General features: G+C 59.2%; 1 protein-coding gene across 11 annotated transcripts; it reads right to left on the bottom strand.

Moving 5' to 3' along the window:
• Nucleotides 1-907: 907 nt before the first annotated feature.
• FURIN (furin, paired basic amino acid cleaving enzyme) lies at nt 908-17,869 on the bottom strand. 11 transcript variants are annotated; one of them, XM_060005384.2, is made up of 17 exons: nt 13,383-13,696; nt 11,146-11,262; nt 8,340-8,679; nt 7,862-7,960; nt 7,653-7,748; nt 7,204-7,332; nt 7,017-7,093; nt 6,653-6,741; nt 5,951-6,123; nt 5,293-5,505; nt 4,740-4,840; nt 4,515-4,618; nt 4,321-4,438; nt 4,030-4,209; nt 3,504-3,628; nt 3,295-3,405; nt 908-3,041 (listed from the first exon to the last, which is right to left on the bottom strand). In XM_060005384.2, exons 3-17 carry the CDS (start codon nt 8,514-8,516, stop codon nt 2,455-2,457), a joined length of 2,379 nt encoding a protein of 792 aa, XP_059861367.1. In that variant the 5' UTR covers nt 8,517-8,679; nt 11,146-11,262; nt 13,383-13,696; the 3' UTR covers nt 908-2,454. The 11 variants fall into 11 exon arrangements, with proteins under 11 accessions (XP_059861367.1, XP_059861366.1, XP_059861362.1 ...); XM_060005383.1 differs by lacking the exons at nt 11,146-11,262; nt 13,383-13,696 and adding an exon at nt 17,552-17,869; XM_060005379.1 differs by lacking the exons at nt 11,146-11,262; nt 13,383-13,696 and adding an exon at nt 17,275-17,384.
• Between the last annotated feature and the right edge of the window lie 206 nt (nt 17,870-18,075).

Below are 18,075 nucleotides of genomic sequence, written 5' to 3'. Positions count from 1 at the left end.
AGTGCAGGCCGCTGCCTCAGCCGGCCACACGGCCACGGAAACGGAAGGGAGGAGGGGGCTGGGAAAGAATGGCCCAGAAGAGAGCAGCCTGCGCCCGGCACTCCCCAGGGCCCGGACAGCGCCGGGGAACACGGGGAACGGCCCAAGGGGGCGGCGGTGGGCGCCTGGCACAGGGCCGGGCTGCAGGATCGCGTCGGGCCGGGGAGTCTGGGGGTCCAGAGCCTGGGGGCGGGCGGGCGGTCTGAGCAGCAGGCCAGGGCGGCCCCAGAAGAGGAAGGGGGAAGCCTAGTCCAGGCCTTCCCCACCCCACTGGATTCCCCAAGGAGAGCTCAGGCGCCAGCCTCCATTTGAATAAAATTTCCAAGTAAATATCCCGAGGAGAGGCCTGCTCCTCAGGCACAGATCCTGGTGGAACTGGCACGGCTCCTCCACCCCCAGGCAGGGGCTTCCTGTCCCAAGGGAGACCTGTGGCAGGCGAGGGGCCTGGGCTGGGGAGTGGAGAGGTATGGCGTTCCCAGTGTGGGACTCAGGATCTCCCCAGCAAAAACCATCTTGGTCCAGTTAGGCCCCACTGAAGGCCTCAGCGGCCAGGCTACTTCAGCCAAGGGAGACCCTGAGCAACTGGACACAGGCCATCACTCTCCACCCTGCTGGAGTCCAGGCCTGTGGGGGTGGAGGTGCTCAGCTAGTCCCACCCCTGGGGCTTGGGGCTTGTCTCCAGCTGCTGTCCCTTCCACACCCCACCTAAAGAAGGCTCTGAACGCCTCGGGAGGTGGACTTTGGGCACTTACAGGTAGGCAGGACATCATGTGGGCATGTAACTCGCCCCAGCCCTCACCCACACCCCATCCTGGACGCAGCCCCAGGTCCTGGGAAGAACATCACCACACTGGAGACCAGGCCTGGTTTGCATAGTCTGCACGTTTAATCACTTTAAAACCTCTAACATTACCTCGTGTCCATTAAATAGAACCAACAATGCTGGGCCTGTTTAAATTACAAGAAAAAAAAAAAAATCACTGTGCACCAACCCAGTATCTTACAAAACCAGCTGGGCTGGCCACAAGGGTGGGGGGGATGGGAGAGGCGGGGGTGCCCCTGGGCAGGTGGCTGGGTGTCAGGAGGGGCTAGGGGAGAGAAAGAAAAGGGGGCTCCCAAATGGGAGGGGACTGATTGTCCTAATGGGAGGGGTACAAAAGGCACGTCAGAAGAGGGGGCCTTGGGGGGCAGGACAGGTCAGTGCTTTCTCCACCAGGGCACAGTGTTGGAGGGGGCTCAGTGCCACTGCCTGCCCACCCCTGGCACTTGGAGAACCACTGACCCATGAGCCCTTGGCACGAGGAGCCCCATCTGAAATGGACGACAGCCTGCCCCTTCTATCGTACTCCTCCTTTCCTAGGGCCCGCCTGGCCTGGCCTGCCTCTTCAGGACCCGGGGCTCAACTACTCCTCAGCAACACGCTGCAGACCCCCACACCTCAGGGCCAGGGCAGCCGGGGGGAACAGCAGGGTGGACAGTGGGTGTGGGAAGGTGGATGGTCCAGCTGCTACCCCCATTAAAAATACCAAAAAAAAAAAAAAAATCAGCATCTAAAGTGAAATAATCACAAAGTGAAAATATATCCTCAAACAGCCCCTGAGATCCCCACAGGGGAAAGCAGCATCGGGTGGGAGGCGGGAGAGGCCGGCTGGGCCACCGTCCCTCCCCACCACCCACCCAGGGGCTCCGGGACTGTGAGTGCCAACAGCCCAGGCAGCCCCGGGCTCAGAAAACAGGGACTTGGGCCCTGGCAGGAGAAGAGGGTGCCAGAGAGGGGAGGGTGGTCAGCATACCAGCACGGGGCTGGGCCAGCCTCACTCAGCAGGCAGCCAGCTGTAGTGGAGGTGGGCAAAGGGACACACACGTGTGCACCCTGGAAGTGCCTGCCTTGCCTTGGTCCCTTCCTTCGCTTACTGCTTCCGCCCGAGGCTCACCAGAGGTGGGGGACGGGGTCAGGGATGCAAAAGCCCTTAGAGAGGTGGCCTCCTCCTTCAAATACCCCCTAGGCCAGCCTCCCTGCTGCCTGGATGGGGACCATTATTGCTTTAGAGGGACAGGGAAGGGGCGAGAACTGCAGCCCAGGTCAGGAATCCCATAAGGGAAGGGCTGCCCCTCTTCACTCCGCAGGGAACTCTGGCTGGGGCCTGGACCTTGGAAAGCTGCCCTAAAGGTTTCACTCCTTTCTCCACACGCAGGCGTGCTGGGGGTGGGCAGAGGCCCTCCCCTGCTCCCCAGCTGGTCCTGGGGTCCCACCTCAGGCAGCCGGGGGGCCCAAGGGTAGGGTGGGAAGCCGTCTCTGCCTCTCTTGCCTCCCAGCTGGGGTCCAAACCCAGTCCCAAGATAAAAAAATACTTTGGTGAATTAAAAAGTGCCCCAGGAGGGGATGGGCTCGAAGGGGCGGGCAGTAGGCGCTCGTCAAAGGGCGCTCTGGTCTTTAATAAAGGCGGTCCTCTCGCCCCGGCCCTCGTCCTCTTCTGAGTCGGACGGGCACTCCTCCTGCCAGGCTTCGGGGGGCAGCCCCTTGTAGGAGATGAGGCCACGGTCCATGGTGTACACCTTCACCCCTCGGAAGCTGAAGCCCGAGCGCAGCTGCAGGACCAGGAAGACAGTGACGAAGACCAGCACGATGAAGGCGCAGCTGAGGCCGGCCACCACCTCGGGCAGGTGTGAGGGCAGCAGCCCCTCCCGCAGCCGCGGCTCTGCCTCCACCTCCGCGGGCGGCGGCTGCTGCGGCTGTGGCGACTCACGGCTGCTCTGGCTTTGCCGGGAGCACGTCTGCTCCACAGGGTCCAGGGAGGCGTGGCTGGGGCAGCTGAGGCAGTCTGTGGGGGCTGGCCCCTGGCACGTGGCACACGAGGCGTGGCAGGGGGCACAGACGCTGGCCCGGATGATCTCCACGTTGTTCTCGGTGCTGTAGTGCGTGTCGAGGACTTGGGGAGTGAAGCCTGGAGGGCAGCGCTGGACACAGCTCTTCTGGTGCAGGGAGAAGCCTTCCTCGCACACTGCCGGCACAGGGCAGAAGGTGGGCGTCAGCCAAGCCGCCCATGGCTGTTGGGCCCTGAGCCCCACGACAGTGGCAGCCTGTGGACCTGCAGCCCCAGGCAGTCACCGCTGTCCCCAGGAGCTCCCACCCGCCCCAGGACTGTGGTCACCCTGGGGTCCCAGCATCCCTTCACACCCCTTTTCCTCCTTTAGGACAGGCGCCCTCTGTCCCCAGCCGCAGGTTCCCAAGCCCTTGCAGCACCCACGACTGACCCACACAGGCCTGGCTGGACGTGAGGGTCTTGCAGCCGATGCTCTCAGGAGGTGTGGGCAGCCCCTCGGGGGCTGTGCCGTACAGCACGAGGGTGAACTTGGTCAGTGTCCCTAATTGAGGGGGGAAGCAAAAGTCAGAAGCCACGCCCGGCACCCCAGACTCCGCCAGCGCCCCTCCTCCATCCCCAGCCCTCGAGCACCCCCAATACCATAGTTATTTGCTTCACTGGTGTTTTCTATCTCCAGGACCCACTCGCCAGAGGGGTCCTCGTCCCAGGAATGGGTCGTCATGAAGGCCCAGTCGTTAAACCCGTCTGCAGAGTAGTCGTGCGGCCTGGGGAGGAAGGTGCACATGGCTGCCTGAGGCCTCCGCAGACCCCAGCCAGGCGACACCGAGCCCACAGCACACGGACCACACCCCCTCCCCCGGTGCAGCAGAACCCCGCTGGGCTGGAAGTGCCTGCTGGGTGTTTCCCAGAATGCCAAATGTTCTCAACCAGAAGATTCTGGAAATGTGCAAGGGTACTACACATGGGAAGGCACACAGACATGGCATTTAATGGGCAGAATCAGGGATTCCTGCAACATGGGACAGTCCCATAGGACAAAAACCATCCTTCCCAAAATGCCAACAGGGGAAAAGTATTTGGTGCCCTTCAGGGCTGTGTGAGTGAATGAACGAATGCACGTGGATGTGAGGGACAGGACAAGCTGGACAGAGGAGAGGGCAAGCACCTGGCGGCCAGCAGGGTGGAGCGGGTGCCCATGGGGCTGACCAGGTGGATGGCCAGGTCACCGCGGCGGTTGTATGACAGGGTGAGCCGCGCCTGAGTGTGTTCCAGCCGCGTGATGTGGCTGGGCTCCCCCACGCAGGCGGTCACAGTCTTCCGCACCTCCAGACGCTTCCCGATGTCCCTGCGCAGAGAGCACCGTGATGGTCTATCAGCCTGGCCCAGGGGGACCAGCGGGCACCCCTGCGCCCCTCAGGTCCCACCTGCCCCCTCCCAGCCAGGGTCCAGCCCTCACTTGGGCTCAGTGAGGATGTCGATGATGCACTTCCGCTGAGGGGTCACCGTCGTCCAGTTCTGGGCCAGAGCCACCATGGCACCTGCGTCCAGTAACCCGTAGCCATACGAATGGCTCACTGTGGGGCAGGGAAGGCGGGGTCAGCTGGGAGGCACACAGGGCCCCCGCAACTCCCAATCCAGCCCTGTCCTCACCTTTGCGGCCCACACCATTGGTGGCCCAGTCGTTAGCATTGAGGTGGGCTGGCTTTGAGGTCTGTACCACCAGGTGCTGCATGTCCCGCCAGGTGAGGTTCTTACTGCAGAGGAGGGACGGAGAGGCTTGGGGGCTATCTCTTCGGAGAGAAGCTGGAGACCAAGGCCTGCCTGGCAGGGGGCGCTGGTGGGGACAGGGTTGCGCCTCAGCCCCCACCCACTTACTTGGCCTCCAGGGTGAGAGCGATGATGCCCGCTGCCAAGGGGGCAGAGGCAGAGGTGCCTGTGTGAGACTCCGTACACTTCTGCCGCAGATCAGTGGTCACCTACCAGGAGGACAATGATGTTGGGCCTGTAATGCGGGGAGGGCACCAGAGGGGGGCCACCTGCCTGCCCTCCCTCTGTCCACAGGCCCTAAGCACCATAAACAGGAGTGGGGAGCCAGGGCCAAGAAACCCTGGTCCCACCTGCTGCCTTGCTAACTTGCTGTAGACAGGCCGATACCTGGCCCTTTCCCGAGGAATGAGAGGATTGAACTGAAGGTTGGCGATCATTAAGAGCAATGCATATTTTCAAGGAGAGTCTTCTCAGGGGCTTCACCGATGGCTCCACAGTCTCCAGGAGTCTTGGAGAGCTCCCTAGCCCCCATCCCATGATGCTTTAGCCACCACCACCCAGCCACGTGCGGGTGGAAGGCAGATGGGGTTGGAAAGGGGGCCCCGGGCAGAGCCAGCAAGCAGCCTCGTTTCCCCAGCCGCCACCCCGGGGCAGGACTCACGATCTGCTTCTCGTTCTGGTTTCCACTGCTGTAGGTTGTGGCCAGCGTGGACGAGCAGGCCTCACTGTACCAGGGCACGTTGCCAGACTGCGTGGCGCTGCTGATGGACAGCGTGTAGATGCTGTTGGTGTAGCCGTCGCAGTTGCAGCTGTCATGTTCCCGGCCCCCGTTCCCAGAGGCCCAGACAAAGATGGAGCCCAGCCCCCCGCGGCCCTGTGGACAGAGTGGGCTGGGGTCACTCGAGAACAGGACTTGGGGGAGGCCTGGCAGGAAGATGCTGCTCGAGGCTGAGAAGGATGGAGCCTCCTTCTCCGGGGACTCTCTATCCAGCCTCTGTTCCCCTGGGAGACCCCTGGTGGATCTCAACCTTTTTTGCACAGAAAAAAAGAGACTCAGACCACCAACCAAAATGCTCTGAGTGGTGATTCCAAAGGGTGGAATTATGGGTAATTAGTATTTACTTTTCTCTTTTTCTGTCTTTCTAGTTCCTTAACATTTTAATAACATTTAATAAACAAACTTTGTGTAAATTAAAATTAAACACAAGAATAAATAAATAGGAACAGAAAAAAACAAAGAACTATGGAAAAGGTAGCGCCTAGTTTGCCCCCAGAGGCTGGGCCTGGTTTCTAGGGTGGGGCCAGGACCCCCACCTCACCTGGCTGACCCCCCGGAAGAAGGCCTCCTCAGCAAGGCGGGCTGGCCCATCCACGGTCTTGCCGTCGTCCTCGGGGCCCCAACTGGCGCTGTAGATGTGGATGTGGTTGGGATTCAGGCCCAGCGAGCGTGCCTCTACCGCATCTGTCACTTCACCGTCCAGCATGCGCACCCCTGGTCATGGAGGGGGGCGGGGAGAGGGATGCTGCGTGGGTCCAGCTGCCAGGAGCACTCCCTGGAGCACACCCAGCCTTGCACCCAGAGGATGGGCAGGGGAGGGCAGAGGATGGTGCTGGGAAACCCTGAGCCCCTAACTCCCTGGCCAGCCTCTGCCTTTCGAAGACAAGACGCAGGGGAAAAGGGGAGAGCTCCCTGGGCCCCAACTACACATTCTGGACTAGGATGAGTCTCTGGGGTCCCAAAGGAGCATGGTGATCAAGGCCTGCCATGTAAGGACTCGGAGTGGACAGTGAGGAGTTAGGGAGACTCCTGCTAAGAAACACTCCCTCCACCCCACAGCACAGGGCCACCAGCACAGGGGGTTCAGCTTTTTGAGTTACTAAGAACCCTCTAAAGAAGAGCCGTGCAGTCAAAAGGATCCACAGCAGGAAAGCGGCAGACACTGGGTGGATGGGAAGTGAACAGAGAAGAATCCCACTGGAAGGGTCGTCCCAAAGACCGGGTGGCCAAGGCCTACACCCACCTCCAATACGGGCATTGTAGGCCACGCCTACGCCACAGACACCGTTGTTGGCCACTGCAGCCACCTCGCCTGCACACCGTGTGCCATGCCTGCCGGGGCCAAGAGCACAGCATTAACAGTGGACAGAGCATGGTGGGTGCAGCCTGAGGAGCAGGAAGGGCCACATGCACGCCCCTCTACCTTTGCTGTCCCACATCTGTACACAGACCACACCCCCCCCTCCTCTTGGCCTATGGCCACCTCCACTCAGACCGAACCTTCCCTCAGAGCCCCAGCTAGACCAGGACTATGGAAAAGACTTCAGCCTCTCAGGAAGGGCACATCTGCTTCCTCAGCGGAAAACAGAAGGGAAGCAGATTCTTACCTGTTGTCATTCATCTGCGTGTACCGAGGCTGGGGGTCAGGGTCCTGGTCATTGACATCGAAGCTGGCCCCAGGATCCTGGAAAGGACATGGCCATTATCAGGGTCAGCCTGAACCCACCAGCAGAACAGGACCATCCCTGGACTCCCCTCGCCAGGGATGGCTACCTCCCTCCCTGACCTCCTCACATAATTGCCTGCCAAGTCCGGGTGGTTCTTCTCGATGCCATCGTCCAGAATGGAGACCACAATGCCACGCCCCGTGTAGCCCTGGGCCCAGGCCTCCTTCACGTTCAGGTCCCGCTGGGTGACACCAGACTGCAGAGACACCCACCCCCGTCACCCAGCACTTACGAGATGTGGTTGCTGGGTGAGGTTACTGGAACCTTGGAGAATCCCTTTGCCACCCCCAAAAGCTCCTTCTCCACCCGCCCCTACTCCTCAAATGCCACCACTGATTGTCTGGGCTCATGGAATTATAAAGAACTCTGGGAGGGTGCTCCCCAGGGCTCAGCAGGATGGGCTGGAGAAAGATTACTCAGCAGACAGAGGAAGACTGACAGGAGGCCTTGAAGTCAGCCTCACCCACTCACGGGACCCCTCAGTGGATGGATGGATGCGCCAGGCAGGCAACGTACCAGGTACCACTGCTGGGGAAACTTGGGGTCCGTGGGCTCCTGGTACACGTCCCGTTTGGTCCGTCGCTTTGCCACCTGCTGCTCCAGCCACTGTACCTGTGAGGGAGTGAGGGAGAGATGGTGTGGCTGGAGGAACAGGGAGGGAGAGCGAGGCCTCCTGAGAACGGAAAGGGAAGGGTGGCAGCAGGAGGGGCTGGGGCCGCACTCACTTGAGGTTCCCGCTGCAGCCGGCTGTGCCGCGGGCGGTGAGGTGACAGGGACCGCTTTGTCACCGCTCGATGCCAGAAGTGGTAATAGTCGCCGAAGATCTGCAACAGAGCAGGGAGACTGAGCCGGGCTTTCCATCTGCCAGTCCCCATGGAGGCGGGGGATGGGGGTGGACAACCGGCTGCAAGGGGAGGCTCACCACGGCAGGGGGTGGTGGGCATCTGCTCCCCGCCCAGGACCCCGCAAGGAGGTGCAGGGGGCCGAGGGGGACTCACCCCCCTGGGATACACTGGTCCACTGAGCAACCTAGGCTAGAAGCCCCAGCGCAGGACAAGCCACCCATAACATGCCTACTACCCAGATGCCCCTGAGAAGACAAGCCCCAGAGTTCCTGCTCTGGGTGCTGGAACCCCTGCCCTCATTGGCCCCACCCCCTGGCGATGTCCTATGCCTCGGCCAGCAGGAGGGAAGAACACCTACCTGGCCCAGGTTGAGGAAGCCATGCTTGCGTGCCACACTGTCAGCCACGGCTGGGCCTCCAGGAATGCGCACGGCCCAGGTATTGGTGAAGACCTTCTGGCCACGGGTATCGGCCGCCAGCAGGACCAAGGCTCCTGCTGCTGCTACCACCCATAGCAACCAGGGCCTCAGCTCCATGGGGGGGACAGGTGGCCGGGACCCCGGAGCCCCCGTCTCCTTGGCCTGGTCACAGGGCCTCGGCTCCCGCGTGCCTGCTCACTGCCTGTGGCCCGGGGCTGACTGGCGGGGGCATGGGACCAAGACGGGCGGGACTGCGCGGGGAGGATGAGGGCTGCCGGTTCTGAGAGGAACAAGGGAGGAGAAGAGGGAGAGTCAGTCGCTCCCCAGCCACACACTAAAGCTGCCTTCCCACCCCACGGCTCACTCCAGGCCTGAAAGGGGCTCTGGCGGGGAGGGGTGAAAATCCAGGCCCCCAAGGTGAGCCGGATAGATGGACAGAAGGACCGCCTCCACACGCAAGAATACGGAAGTGGGATGAAGAAGACCAAGACTTGAGTCCCTCAAAATAAGAAGCAACAACTGAATAAATGCTTGCCAGAATTAAAGTCAAAAAGGTGGGTTAGGGACTTCCCTGGTGGCGCAGTGTTAAGAATCCGCCTGCCAATGCAGGGGACACGGGTTCGAGCCCTGGTCTGGGAAGATGCTGCGGAGGAACTAAGCCCGTGTGCCACAACTACTGAGCCTGCGCTCTAGAGCCCGCGAACCATAACTACTGAGCCCGCGTGTCACAACTACTGCAGCCCATGTGCCTAGAGCCCGTGCTCTACAACAAGAGAAGCCACCGCAATGAGAATCCCGCACACCGCAACGAAGAGTAGCCCCTGCTCGCCGCAACTAGAGAAAGCCCGTGCGCAGCAACAAAGACCCAATGCAGCCAAATATAAATTAATTAATTAATTTTATTATTTTTTTAAAAAGGTGGGTTATAGGGACTTCCCTGGTGGCACAGTGGTTGAGAGTCCGCCTGCCGATGCAGGGGACACGGGTTCGTGCCCCGGTACGGGAAGATCCCACATGCCGTGGAGCGGCTGGGCCCGTGAGCCATGGCCACTGAGGCTGCGCATCTGGAGCCTGTGCTCCGCAACGGGAGCGGCCACAACAGTGAGAGGCCCGTGTACCGCAAAAAAAAAAAAAAAAAAACCCTCTTGCCACTGCAGGGGACAGGGGTTTGAGCCCTCGTCAGGTAAGATCCCACATGCCGCAGAGCAACTAAGCCCGTGGGCCACAACTACTAAGCCCTCGTGCCACAGCTACTGAAGCTTGCACTCCTAGAGCCCAGGTTCCACAACAAGAGAAGCCACCGTAATGAGAAGCCCTTGCACCACAACGAAGAGGAGCCCCCGCTAGCCACAACAAGAGAAAGCCCGCGCACAGCAATGAAGACCCAACGCAGACAAAAATTAATTAATTAATTATTTTTTAAAAAAGTGGGTTATAGGGCTTCCCTGGTGGCGCAGTGGTTGAGAGTCCGCCTGCCGATGCAGGGGACGTGGGTTCGTGCCCCGGTCTGGGAGGATCCCACATGCCGCGGAGCGGCTGGGCCCGCGAGCCATGGCCGCTGAGCCTGCGCGTCCGGAGCCTGTGCTCCGCAATGGGAGAGACCACAACGGTGAGAGGCCCGCGTACCATTAAAAAAAAAAAAAAAAAAAAAAAAAAAAAGTGGGTTATAAAGCAGTAGGTACCTATAATCCCGTTTTGTTTTTAGAAAATTATTTATACATGTATATTTATATAAAACCACAAAACATAATCTGGAAGGACACATGCTAACAATCGTTCTCTCAAGGTGGTGAGAATTATGAGTAATTGTTATTTTCTTTTGTGTCATGTATATTTTCCAAATTACCCAGGTATATTTTACAAAGGAATAAAATGTTGGCTTTTTAAAGTTTTTTAATGGGCGGTGTCTACACAGCTCACTAGCGCTTCCTAGTTCAGCAAAGGAGAACCAGCCATAGGGAGTTACCTGCAAAGACCCACAGCCCCTGGCAAGAAAGACTGGGTAACCTAAGGTGGGATGGGGGCTTTGGGGGCTGAGCACGGGGAGGGGGGATCGCAGTGGCTTCACCCTCCCTCTTTGGCCCAGACCATCAGCAAAGTCAGGGGCTCAGGCTCTTTTTTTATACAGTTTCCTGGGAAACGCTGGGGCCACCCAGCCCTGGCCTGCAGGCCTCTAGCAGCCCCCTCGGTCGCTCCACACCCACCAGCCTTGCGTAATCTGAGCCCGGGCAGCCAGGGCAAACACTAGCTGCTGAGCCAGGAGCGCCAAGGTGAAGCTGAATCAATAGTCCGAGTGTTGTTTTTCCTCCTTCAGCAAACAGACAGCAGGACCTCTCTGCCTGGGGCCACATAACTGTCCCCACATAGGTCCCCTGGCTAGCCAGAAGCCAAGCCCCTGGGGTGGGGAGAAGCTGGGGAAGGTCCCCGTGGGGCTGCCGGAGGTGTCCCACCTCAGTGCCAAGCTTGTTGAGCAGAGCGCCTGCCTACCCGGCCCCGGATGCCCCCACCACTCCCAGGGCCCAGCCCCAAAGGAGGCCACTCTGCTGGACGGCAAAATGAAGCTCCCCATCTCACCCAGGCCCCGGAGAGCTGGACAGGCGGGCTCACCACTGGGAACACTCCTTTTCCAGAGACTGCCCTCAGCCACAGTCAGCCTCCCTGCCTGCTCCTGCTGCAGTCCCACCCTGCAGGCTGGAGAGACTCAACACACAATTCCTGGAGTATTTTCAGTTTACACCAAAATAACCTGACAGCTGATGGCAGGAGGCATCCACAATGCAGCTCCTCCTCACCCTGGATGGGCAGAGTCCATAGGGTTCCCGGACAGGCCTGGAAGCCACAGCCCCATGATGCCTTGGGCGACCTAGTTCCGGAAAGCTGGTCTGAGCAATGGCTGGGCAGCCAGACATTCAGCCCTAGGGGGTGAAGGAAACCCAAGCCCCTCATTTAACAGAGGATGTGGAGCCCTAGGGGCTGAGCCAGATAGAAACAAGCCCTCTTCTCCCCTTCTTGCCACAAGAGCAGCCTCTTGGGTTCAGATGTCAAGAAAGACCATCTCCTGACCACAGTGCTGTGAGCCGTACTGGAACTCCCAAATCAAGACTGGGTTCATCTGCGTCCAGCCCAAGTTCCGGGACATTGTGGATGGAGCTGCAGTTGCTTGGTGGTAAAGGTGATTATTTAATTACTTTGCAGCACCCAAAAAGAAAGCGGGCTTCAGGCACAACCAAACAATTCCCCAAGAAAGGACCAGGCTTCATCTGCTCAGCATCCCCAGCCACGGTGAGCCGTAGATATGGCTTTCACAGAGCCTGAAGCCTCCAGACAGCCCTACCTCAGCATCCTGGAGGGCGGGAGGGAGGGAGGGAGGGAGGGAAGGAGGGAGGTAGGGAGGGAGGGAGAGAGGGAGGGAGGGAGGGAGAGAGGGAGGGAGGGAGGACCCCCTCCTAAAAGAGCAGACACTGAGAACAATGAATGAATGGGCTTCTCCCCACCCCCATCCCAGACTCTGACTCACCCTCTGAGTCCCAGTTCGGCTCAAACCCGGAGGCTTGCTGTAGTTCCAGCCTCCTGTGAGGCCCTCTCACATGGGAGTCAGCTCCAGGCTGTGGCCACAGAGAGACCTGTGGGTGCTCTTTGTGGCTGTGTTCTAGGTCAAAGCCCTTTTCTCCAGTCCCAGGAACCTCCTGACACAGACACCCACTCCGAGGCACCCGAACTGAACCTCCCCAGGTCCAGCTGCTGTTTCCCAGGCCCTGGGGGTCTGGCGTGGACAGGGCTGCCTGGGAAACCTGGTCCCATCTCTCTTTCCAGCAAAGAGACACCAAGCCAGGTCCTGTAACAGGCACTGAAGGCTGCGCTGAAATTCTGAATTCCAATCTTTACTCATTTTCTGTGTGATCTTAAGTCACTTCCTCTCTCTAGGCCTCAGTTTCCTAGATGGTAAAAACTGCTAGACCAGAGATTTTCAAACTTTTTTTTAAAGCCACAGAATCTTTAAAAAATCAAATGTTATGTGGAAGCCCAATATAGGATATCGTAAAACTTCGGCCACTCTGGTTGAGACGGGTCAGGCTTGGCTACTCTCCTATGCTGTGCCCACACCTGGCCAGCAGCTGCCCAGCCCTCACTAGGCCACATCACCTGGGTTCCCCTCCCACTTCCCAAGTCAGAAAGAATTCTGACACCCTCCGGTGGAGGAGGGTCTGCACCCCCAGGGGCAAGGGTCGAGAGGATGGCGGGGAGAGCAGGTACTGACCTGACAAGTGACTGCTGTAAGACCTGTCTGGCAAGCAGGCCGCCCCTCAGTCCAGCCACCCCACGGGGGCAGCAGGGGTCTCGGCCAGGCCTCCGCGGGAGGCAGCCCCAGAACCTACCTGAGCCAGCCTCCCAGCGCCCGCGGATCCCGCACCTGAGTGTCTCGCCGCTCAGGTGTGCAGGCGGGGACGAGACCCGGGCGGTGAATAATCCCCTCCACCTCGCGAACAGCCGCTCCTCCCCTCCCCCGGCGGGAGCGCAGGCCCTCCCCAGCCGCGGAGTGGGCGAGCCGGCGGCGGCCCCCGAAGGACGGCCCGGAGGCGGGAGCACCCGGCGCCTCTGGAATTCTCTCGCCATCCCGCCCCCAGCGGGGGCCCCGCTGGCGCTTCCTGAGGTCAGAGGGCTTGCCCCGGCCCCAAGCGGAAAAGTACCGGCACCTACAAGGGCTGGGAGCCAAGCCGGGCCCGACGCTCTCAGGTGGGCTGCGGGGCGCCCTTCCTGCTCCCCGCGGCTTCACCCTCGGGGCCGGCCCGGGGGCCAGTTTCGAAAGCCGGGCGGGCAGCCGGGCCCGGGCTGCCTCCGCGCCAGCGACCCCGACCCTCCCCCGCCTGCGCGCCCGGGCCGCGGAGCCAGCTCCTCCGGCAGAGCGGCCCAGTCCGGCCGGCTCTCCTCGGGCCCGGCTCCCGGCGCGCTGCCTCCACCGGGCCCCGCGCCCTCGCCGCTTACCCTAGGGAGCCCGGGCGGGGAAACTTTTCCAGGCGAGCGCCGCGGCGGCTCGGGCGCCCCTCGGCCGAGCGGAGAGACCGGCGGCGGGGCCTGGGCTCGACGCGGTCCCCGCGCCCGGCAGCAGCGTCACCGCGCGGAGGCGGGGAGGAGCGGCGGCGCGGCCTCGGCCGGGCCGGCGACCAGGGCAGGGCTCGGCCTCGGCCTCGGCTCCGGCTCCAGCGCGGGCGGGGGCAGCGGCCGGGCCGCGGCGGCGGCGCGGCTTGTTTACTCGGGCCGCTGTCAGCGGCTGCGGCGGCCCGGGCTCCTCCTCCTCCGCCGCCGCGCCCCCTCCCCCTCGCGGCGCCACCTCCGCGCTCCCCAGCAGCCGCCGCAGCCGTCCCGCCGCCCTGGCCCGCCGCGCCGCCCATGCCGCCCGGCCCCGGGCCCGCGTTCGGGGCCGGAGCGCCGCAGCCCCCGAGCTCCGGGCTCCGAGCGGCGGCCTTGCGGCCTTCCGGGGCGCCCACTGCCTCTGGCTCCCGGTCGGGGCAGGTAGGAAGTGGGGCCAGCGATCCCAAAGCCCTCGCGGCCGCCCGGCGCGTCGCCCAGGCCCCACTGCCCGCACCCCCGCCCCGGGCTCGGCTCTTCGCGCCGCGAGCTCCCCGGGCCGGCGGCCGCGGAGACCCGAACTCGGAACTCCTGGCAGGGGTTGGGAAGGGCTCGAGGCGTCACTCCGAGCCCAGTCTCGGCCGGATTCTGGGGAAGCTGGCCTTCTCCCCCCACTTCCCCACTCCTAAGCCACAAGTTTGGGCACGACCGAGTTAAGTGCCCTGGGATGACGCACCTGGGGTACCCCATCTGAGGTCGGGCTTCAGCGCGCCTGGGCAAACCTCCTCGTCGCCTACAGTTAGAGGACTCACGATTTTATTTGCATTTATATAGACAGGTGGATGAGCAGAACAAGTAGCCCATCCCCTTTTAATTTTTTAAAAACTTTTTTTTTTTTTAACTCCAACCGCCTGCCAGGCACCAGGCCAGTCATTTTATATTATCTCCTTCTCATGTACATTATTTAATCTACATAATCCTTTCAGGCTGACATTATTAATCCCATTTTACAGATAAGGAAACTGAGGTGCACAAGGTTTAAATAATTTGCCCAAGATACCACAACTAGTAGGCCTCAGAGCCTGGAAGAGATCTAGGGCTTTGGCAGAGCCTGAATCTGAGCTACTTGCAATATACCAGCCGGCTCCTCTCCCTCCCTGGGTCCCTGCCCTAGAAAACGTCTGTGCTACTTGGCCGAGGCCACCACTGCTTGAGCTGAGAGAGAAAAGAGGGGAAATGTGGCCAAAAGCTCCCCAGGCTGGGTTATTCCAAGGTCGCAGAGCAGTCTCTGCCCATCCTTTCCTGCTCGCTTTGAGATAACCTGGCAGAACAATATTATCCTGTGACCTCTTCAACACCGGTTTGGGGATAATGACAAAAACGAGCACCGAACACTGCAGAGCATGTTCTCAGAGCGAGGAGTGGTTCTCAGCTCTTTCCGTGTGTTAAATTATTTCATCCTTACCACAAACCCTGCAAGGTGGATACAATTTTCCTTTAGGGATCTTTCATGTATCACTATCTATGGAGGAGGAAACTGAGGCCCAGAGAAGTTAAGTAACATTCGTAAAGTAACTCACTAGGTGACAAGTCAACCAGCAAACCTGCGTTCAAAACCCTGCAGTACTATTTTATACTTTGCCACCTTAGACAAGTTATTTAATTCTCAGAGCCTCAATTTACCCCTCTGTAAAATGGAGATAATATTCAACTAGTGGGATAAGGTACTGTTTGGGCACCTGTACAAACAGTGCAAAAACCAGAAACTCAGGGAAGAATGTTGGGTCCTAAAAGTTGAGCCGGGGGCTTCCCTGGTGGCTCAGTGGTTGAGAGTCCGCCTGCCGATGCAGGGGACATGGGTTCGTGCCCCGGTCCGGGAGGATCCCACATGCCGCGGAGCAGCTGTGCCAGTGAGCCATGGCCGCTGAGCCTGCGCATCCGGAGCCTGCGCTCTGCAACGGGAGAGCCCACAGCGGAGAGAGGCCCGCGTATCCAAAAAAAAAAAACAAAAAACAAAAGTTGAGCCGGGAGATAAGTCCAGTTGGCCCCCTCTTGGAATGGGAACTGCCCCCCACAGGGAGCAAAGACTCCTAGGGGCCACCCTGGGGTGGCCCCAACTAGCAGCATCAGCCACAGTTGGGAAAACAATACTTCTTCAGCCAGACCTAGGCAGGAAGTGAGTCAAGGTTCTTCCTAAGTCTGTGAGCAAGAGATACCTATTTAGGGGAAATAGGAACAGGGCTGGTTCCATCTAGCCTCGGAGTCCCGCAGTGCCCTTCCCCCTTGTCCTCAGACTGACAAGAAAGGTCAACCCGGAAAGAAAGCAATCCTGTCTGCCTCTAGGTGCCCCACCCATCCTGGAGGCTGGCCCCAGGGGAGCCTCAGTGGGTCTGAGGGGGAGGAGGGGCTAGTCCTGTCTCAGACGGCTGCCACCCAGCAGAGGCACTGGAGCTTCCCAGTTTCTCCCGCCAGCCTGCCCCTCCAATCCTGCCTTTGGCATAAGGAGAATTCTTTCAACTGTTGCTCAGAGGTGCATCACTGAGGGGAGGAGAGAGGAGAGGACCGAGAGAGTGAGCCCTTGCCCCGGAGGATCTCCACCTTAGTCTTGCTCCTATTTTAGGGTTTCCCATACAACTGTACTTTATAACGATTCGGTTGTTAAAAAGAATGTGGAGGGAATTCCCAGGTGGTCCCGTGGTTAAGACTCTGTGCTTCCACTGCAGGGGGCAAGGGTTCAATCCCTGGTCAGGGAGCTAAGATCCCTCATGCCATGCGGCGTGGCCAAAAAACCCCAAAAAAGCAAAAGAGAAAAAGAATGTGGAAGACACCCTCCTTGCGAAAAGCCCTCTGGAGAGAATCCCAGCTTGCCACAGCTGGTGACTGCTAGCCAACTTCTTTCTTTTTCTCCTGGAGCAAGTCCTGTGGGCAGGTTTTGTTCTCTTTATCACTCCCAACAATTTGTCTGAGGCCTTAAAAGCCAGAAGGAAATAAACTGCCTGCAGAGCCCAGGTCCACTGACTTGGGGACCTAAGAGCCCAGAGGCCTCTGGATCACAGTTATCAGTTTTACACAGCAGTTAATAGGACAGGAGGCACCACGTGACAGAAGTCTAGCAACAGACTTGTTGGGGGGTGACCTGTGGGGTGGAGCAGGGCCTGATGGGTAAGGCCTGAGGGAGGAAGGGGCTGTGACCAGTTCCCACCTTCCCAGCAGGGGGCCAGAGGAGCTGTCTAGCCAGCCAGGCCTCTCTTTATCCTTGGATTTGGGGCTAACCTGGGAGACTCCGAAGAGCAACCGTTGTCCTATGGTAAAATCCACCCAGTCACCCTTACCTCAGGCACTCCCACTGTCCCCTTGGAGTGCTCTGGGGGACCCTTTCTCTCAAAATCTCTGCCCCACTCTCAGGCACCTCAAACAAAGCCTTCGCAGCAGCACCCACACCTGGGCTTTTTCTTTTTTCTTCTTTTTTTTTTTTTTTTGGCTGCACCACTCGGCATGCAGGATCTTAGTTCCCGACCAGGGATCGAACCCACGACCCCTGCAGTGGAAGCGCAGAGTCTTAACCACTGGACTGCCAGGGAAGTCCCCCCACACCTGGTTTTAATCAAAATGTCTGCACCACATCCACACATGCATAGAAGAGCAGACAACAAAATTTAATTGGTATTTTCTCTAAAAGGGTGGGATTTGAGAGCTTTTTGTTGTCTTCTTTTTGCTTACCTGCATTTTCAGGAATTTCTACAATAACTTTTAGAATAAGATAATTAAAATTTTAAGTCATGCAAAACTGAATAAAGCATGCCCATACTTCACCATCTAGCTCCAGAACAGCTGGGGTCCCTCCTGAACGCTGCTGGGGCAACAGTCAGCCTCCTCCTATCCCATCACTGGGCGGGGCCCTTCCAGTTCTGGCTAAACCACTTTGGGAAAACCTCCTTTATAGGACAGGAAAACAGGGTGTCTGTGTGGGTGGGGGGAGGAGCTAGAAGTGATGTGGTGGTGATGTATCTGGTCACACTGGGACAGGATTGCAGCACGGTCAGCCCTTCTCATGTTCCCAATTACTGGGCTAGCTCCGCACTTACCTTTCACCTGCTGGCTCTGCCGCCTCCCCAAGTCACTGGTCAGCTTAATGTTTCCCTTCTGCTGGCTCTGTGTCTTCTGCCTTGCCTTCAGTGCCCAGGCAGTGCTACCCACAATTGGGCACCAAATAGGTGCTTTGGGTGCAGTCTAGTCTGGCAGACATTCATTGGGCACCTGCTGAATGCTGGGCCCTGGGACCTCAAGCTGAGTCCGTTAGAACTTGTCCTCAGGAAGCCAGCGACCACCTCTGAGACATGACAGTATCTTCCTGAAGCTTCACCCTCCCTTCTGGCCTTGCAGCTCCAACAAGCTCTGCCCTTCCTTCTCCCTCTTGATACAAAAAAGTAAAACAGTTAACATGACTTCTTGTTGAATTTTCCTATCAGTTTTGTTACTGGAACAGGATTTTGCAACCTCACACTATTGACATCTTGGGCCAGGTTATTCTTGTTCTGGGAACTGTCCTTTGCATGGTAGTATGTTTAGCAACATCCCTGGTCTCTAAACACTAGGGGCCAGTCGCACC

Source organism: Delphinus delphis, chromosome 2 (assembly GCF_949987515.2).
Source record: "Delphinus delphis chromosome 2, mDelDel1.2, whole genome shotgun sequence".
Lineage (NCBI taxonomy): Eukaryota > Metazoa > Chordata > Mammalia > Artiodactyla > Delphinidae > Delphinus > Delphinus delphis.
The sequence above is the reverse complement of the archived record's forward strand: the minus strand, read 5'-3'. Positions and strand labels throughout refer to the sequence as shown.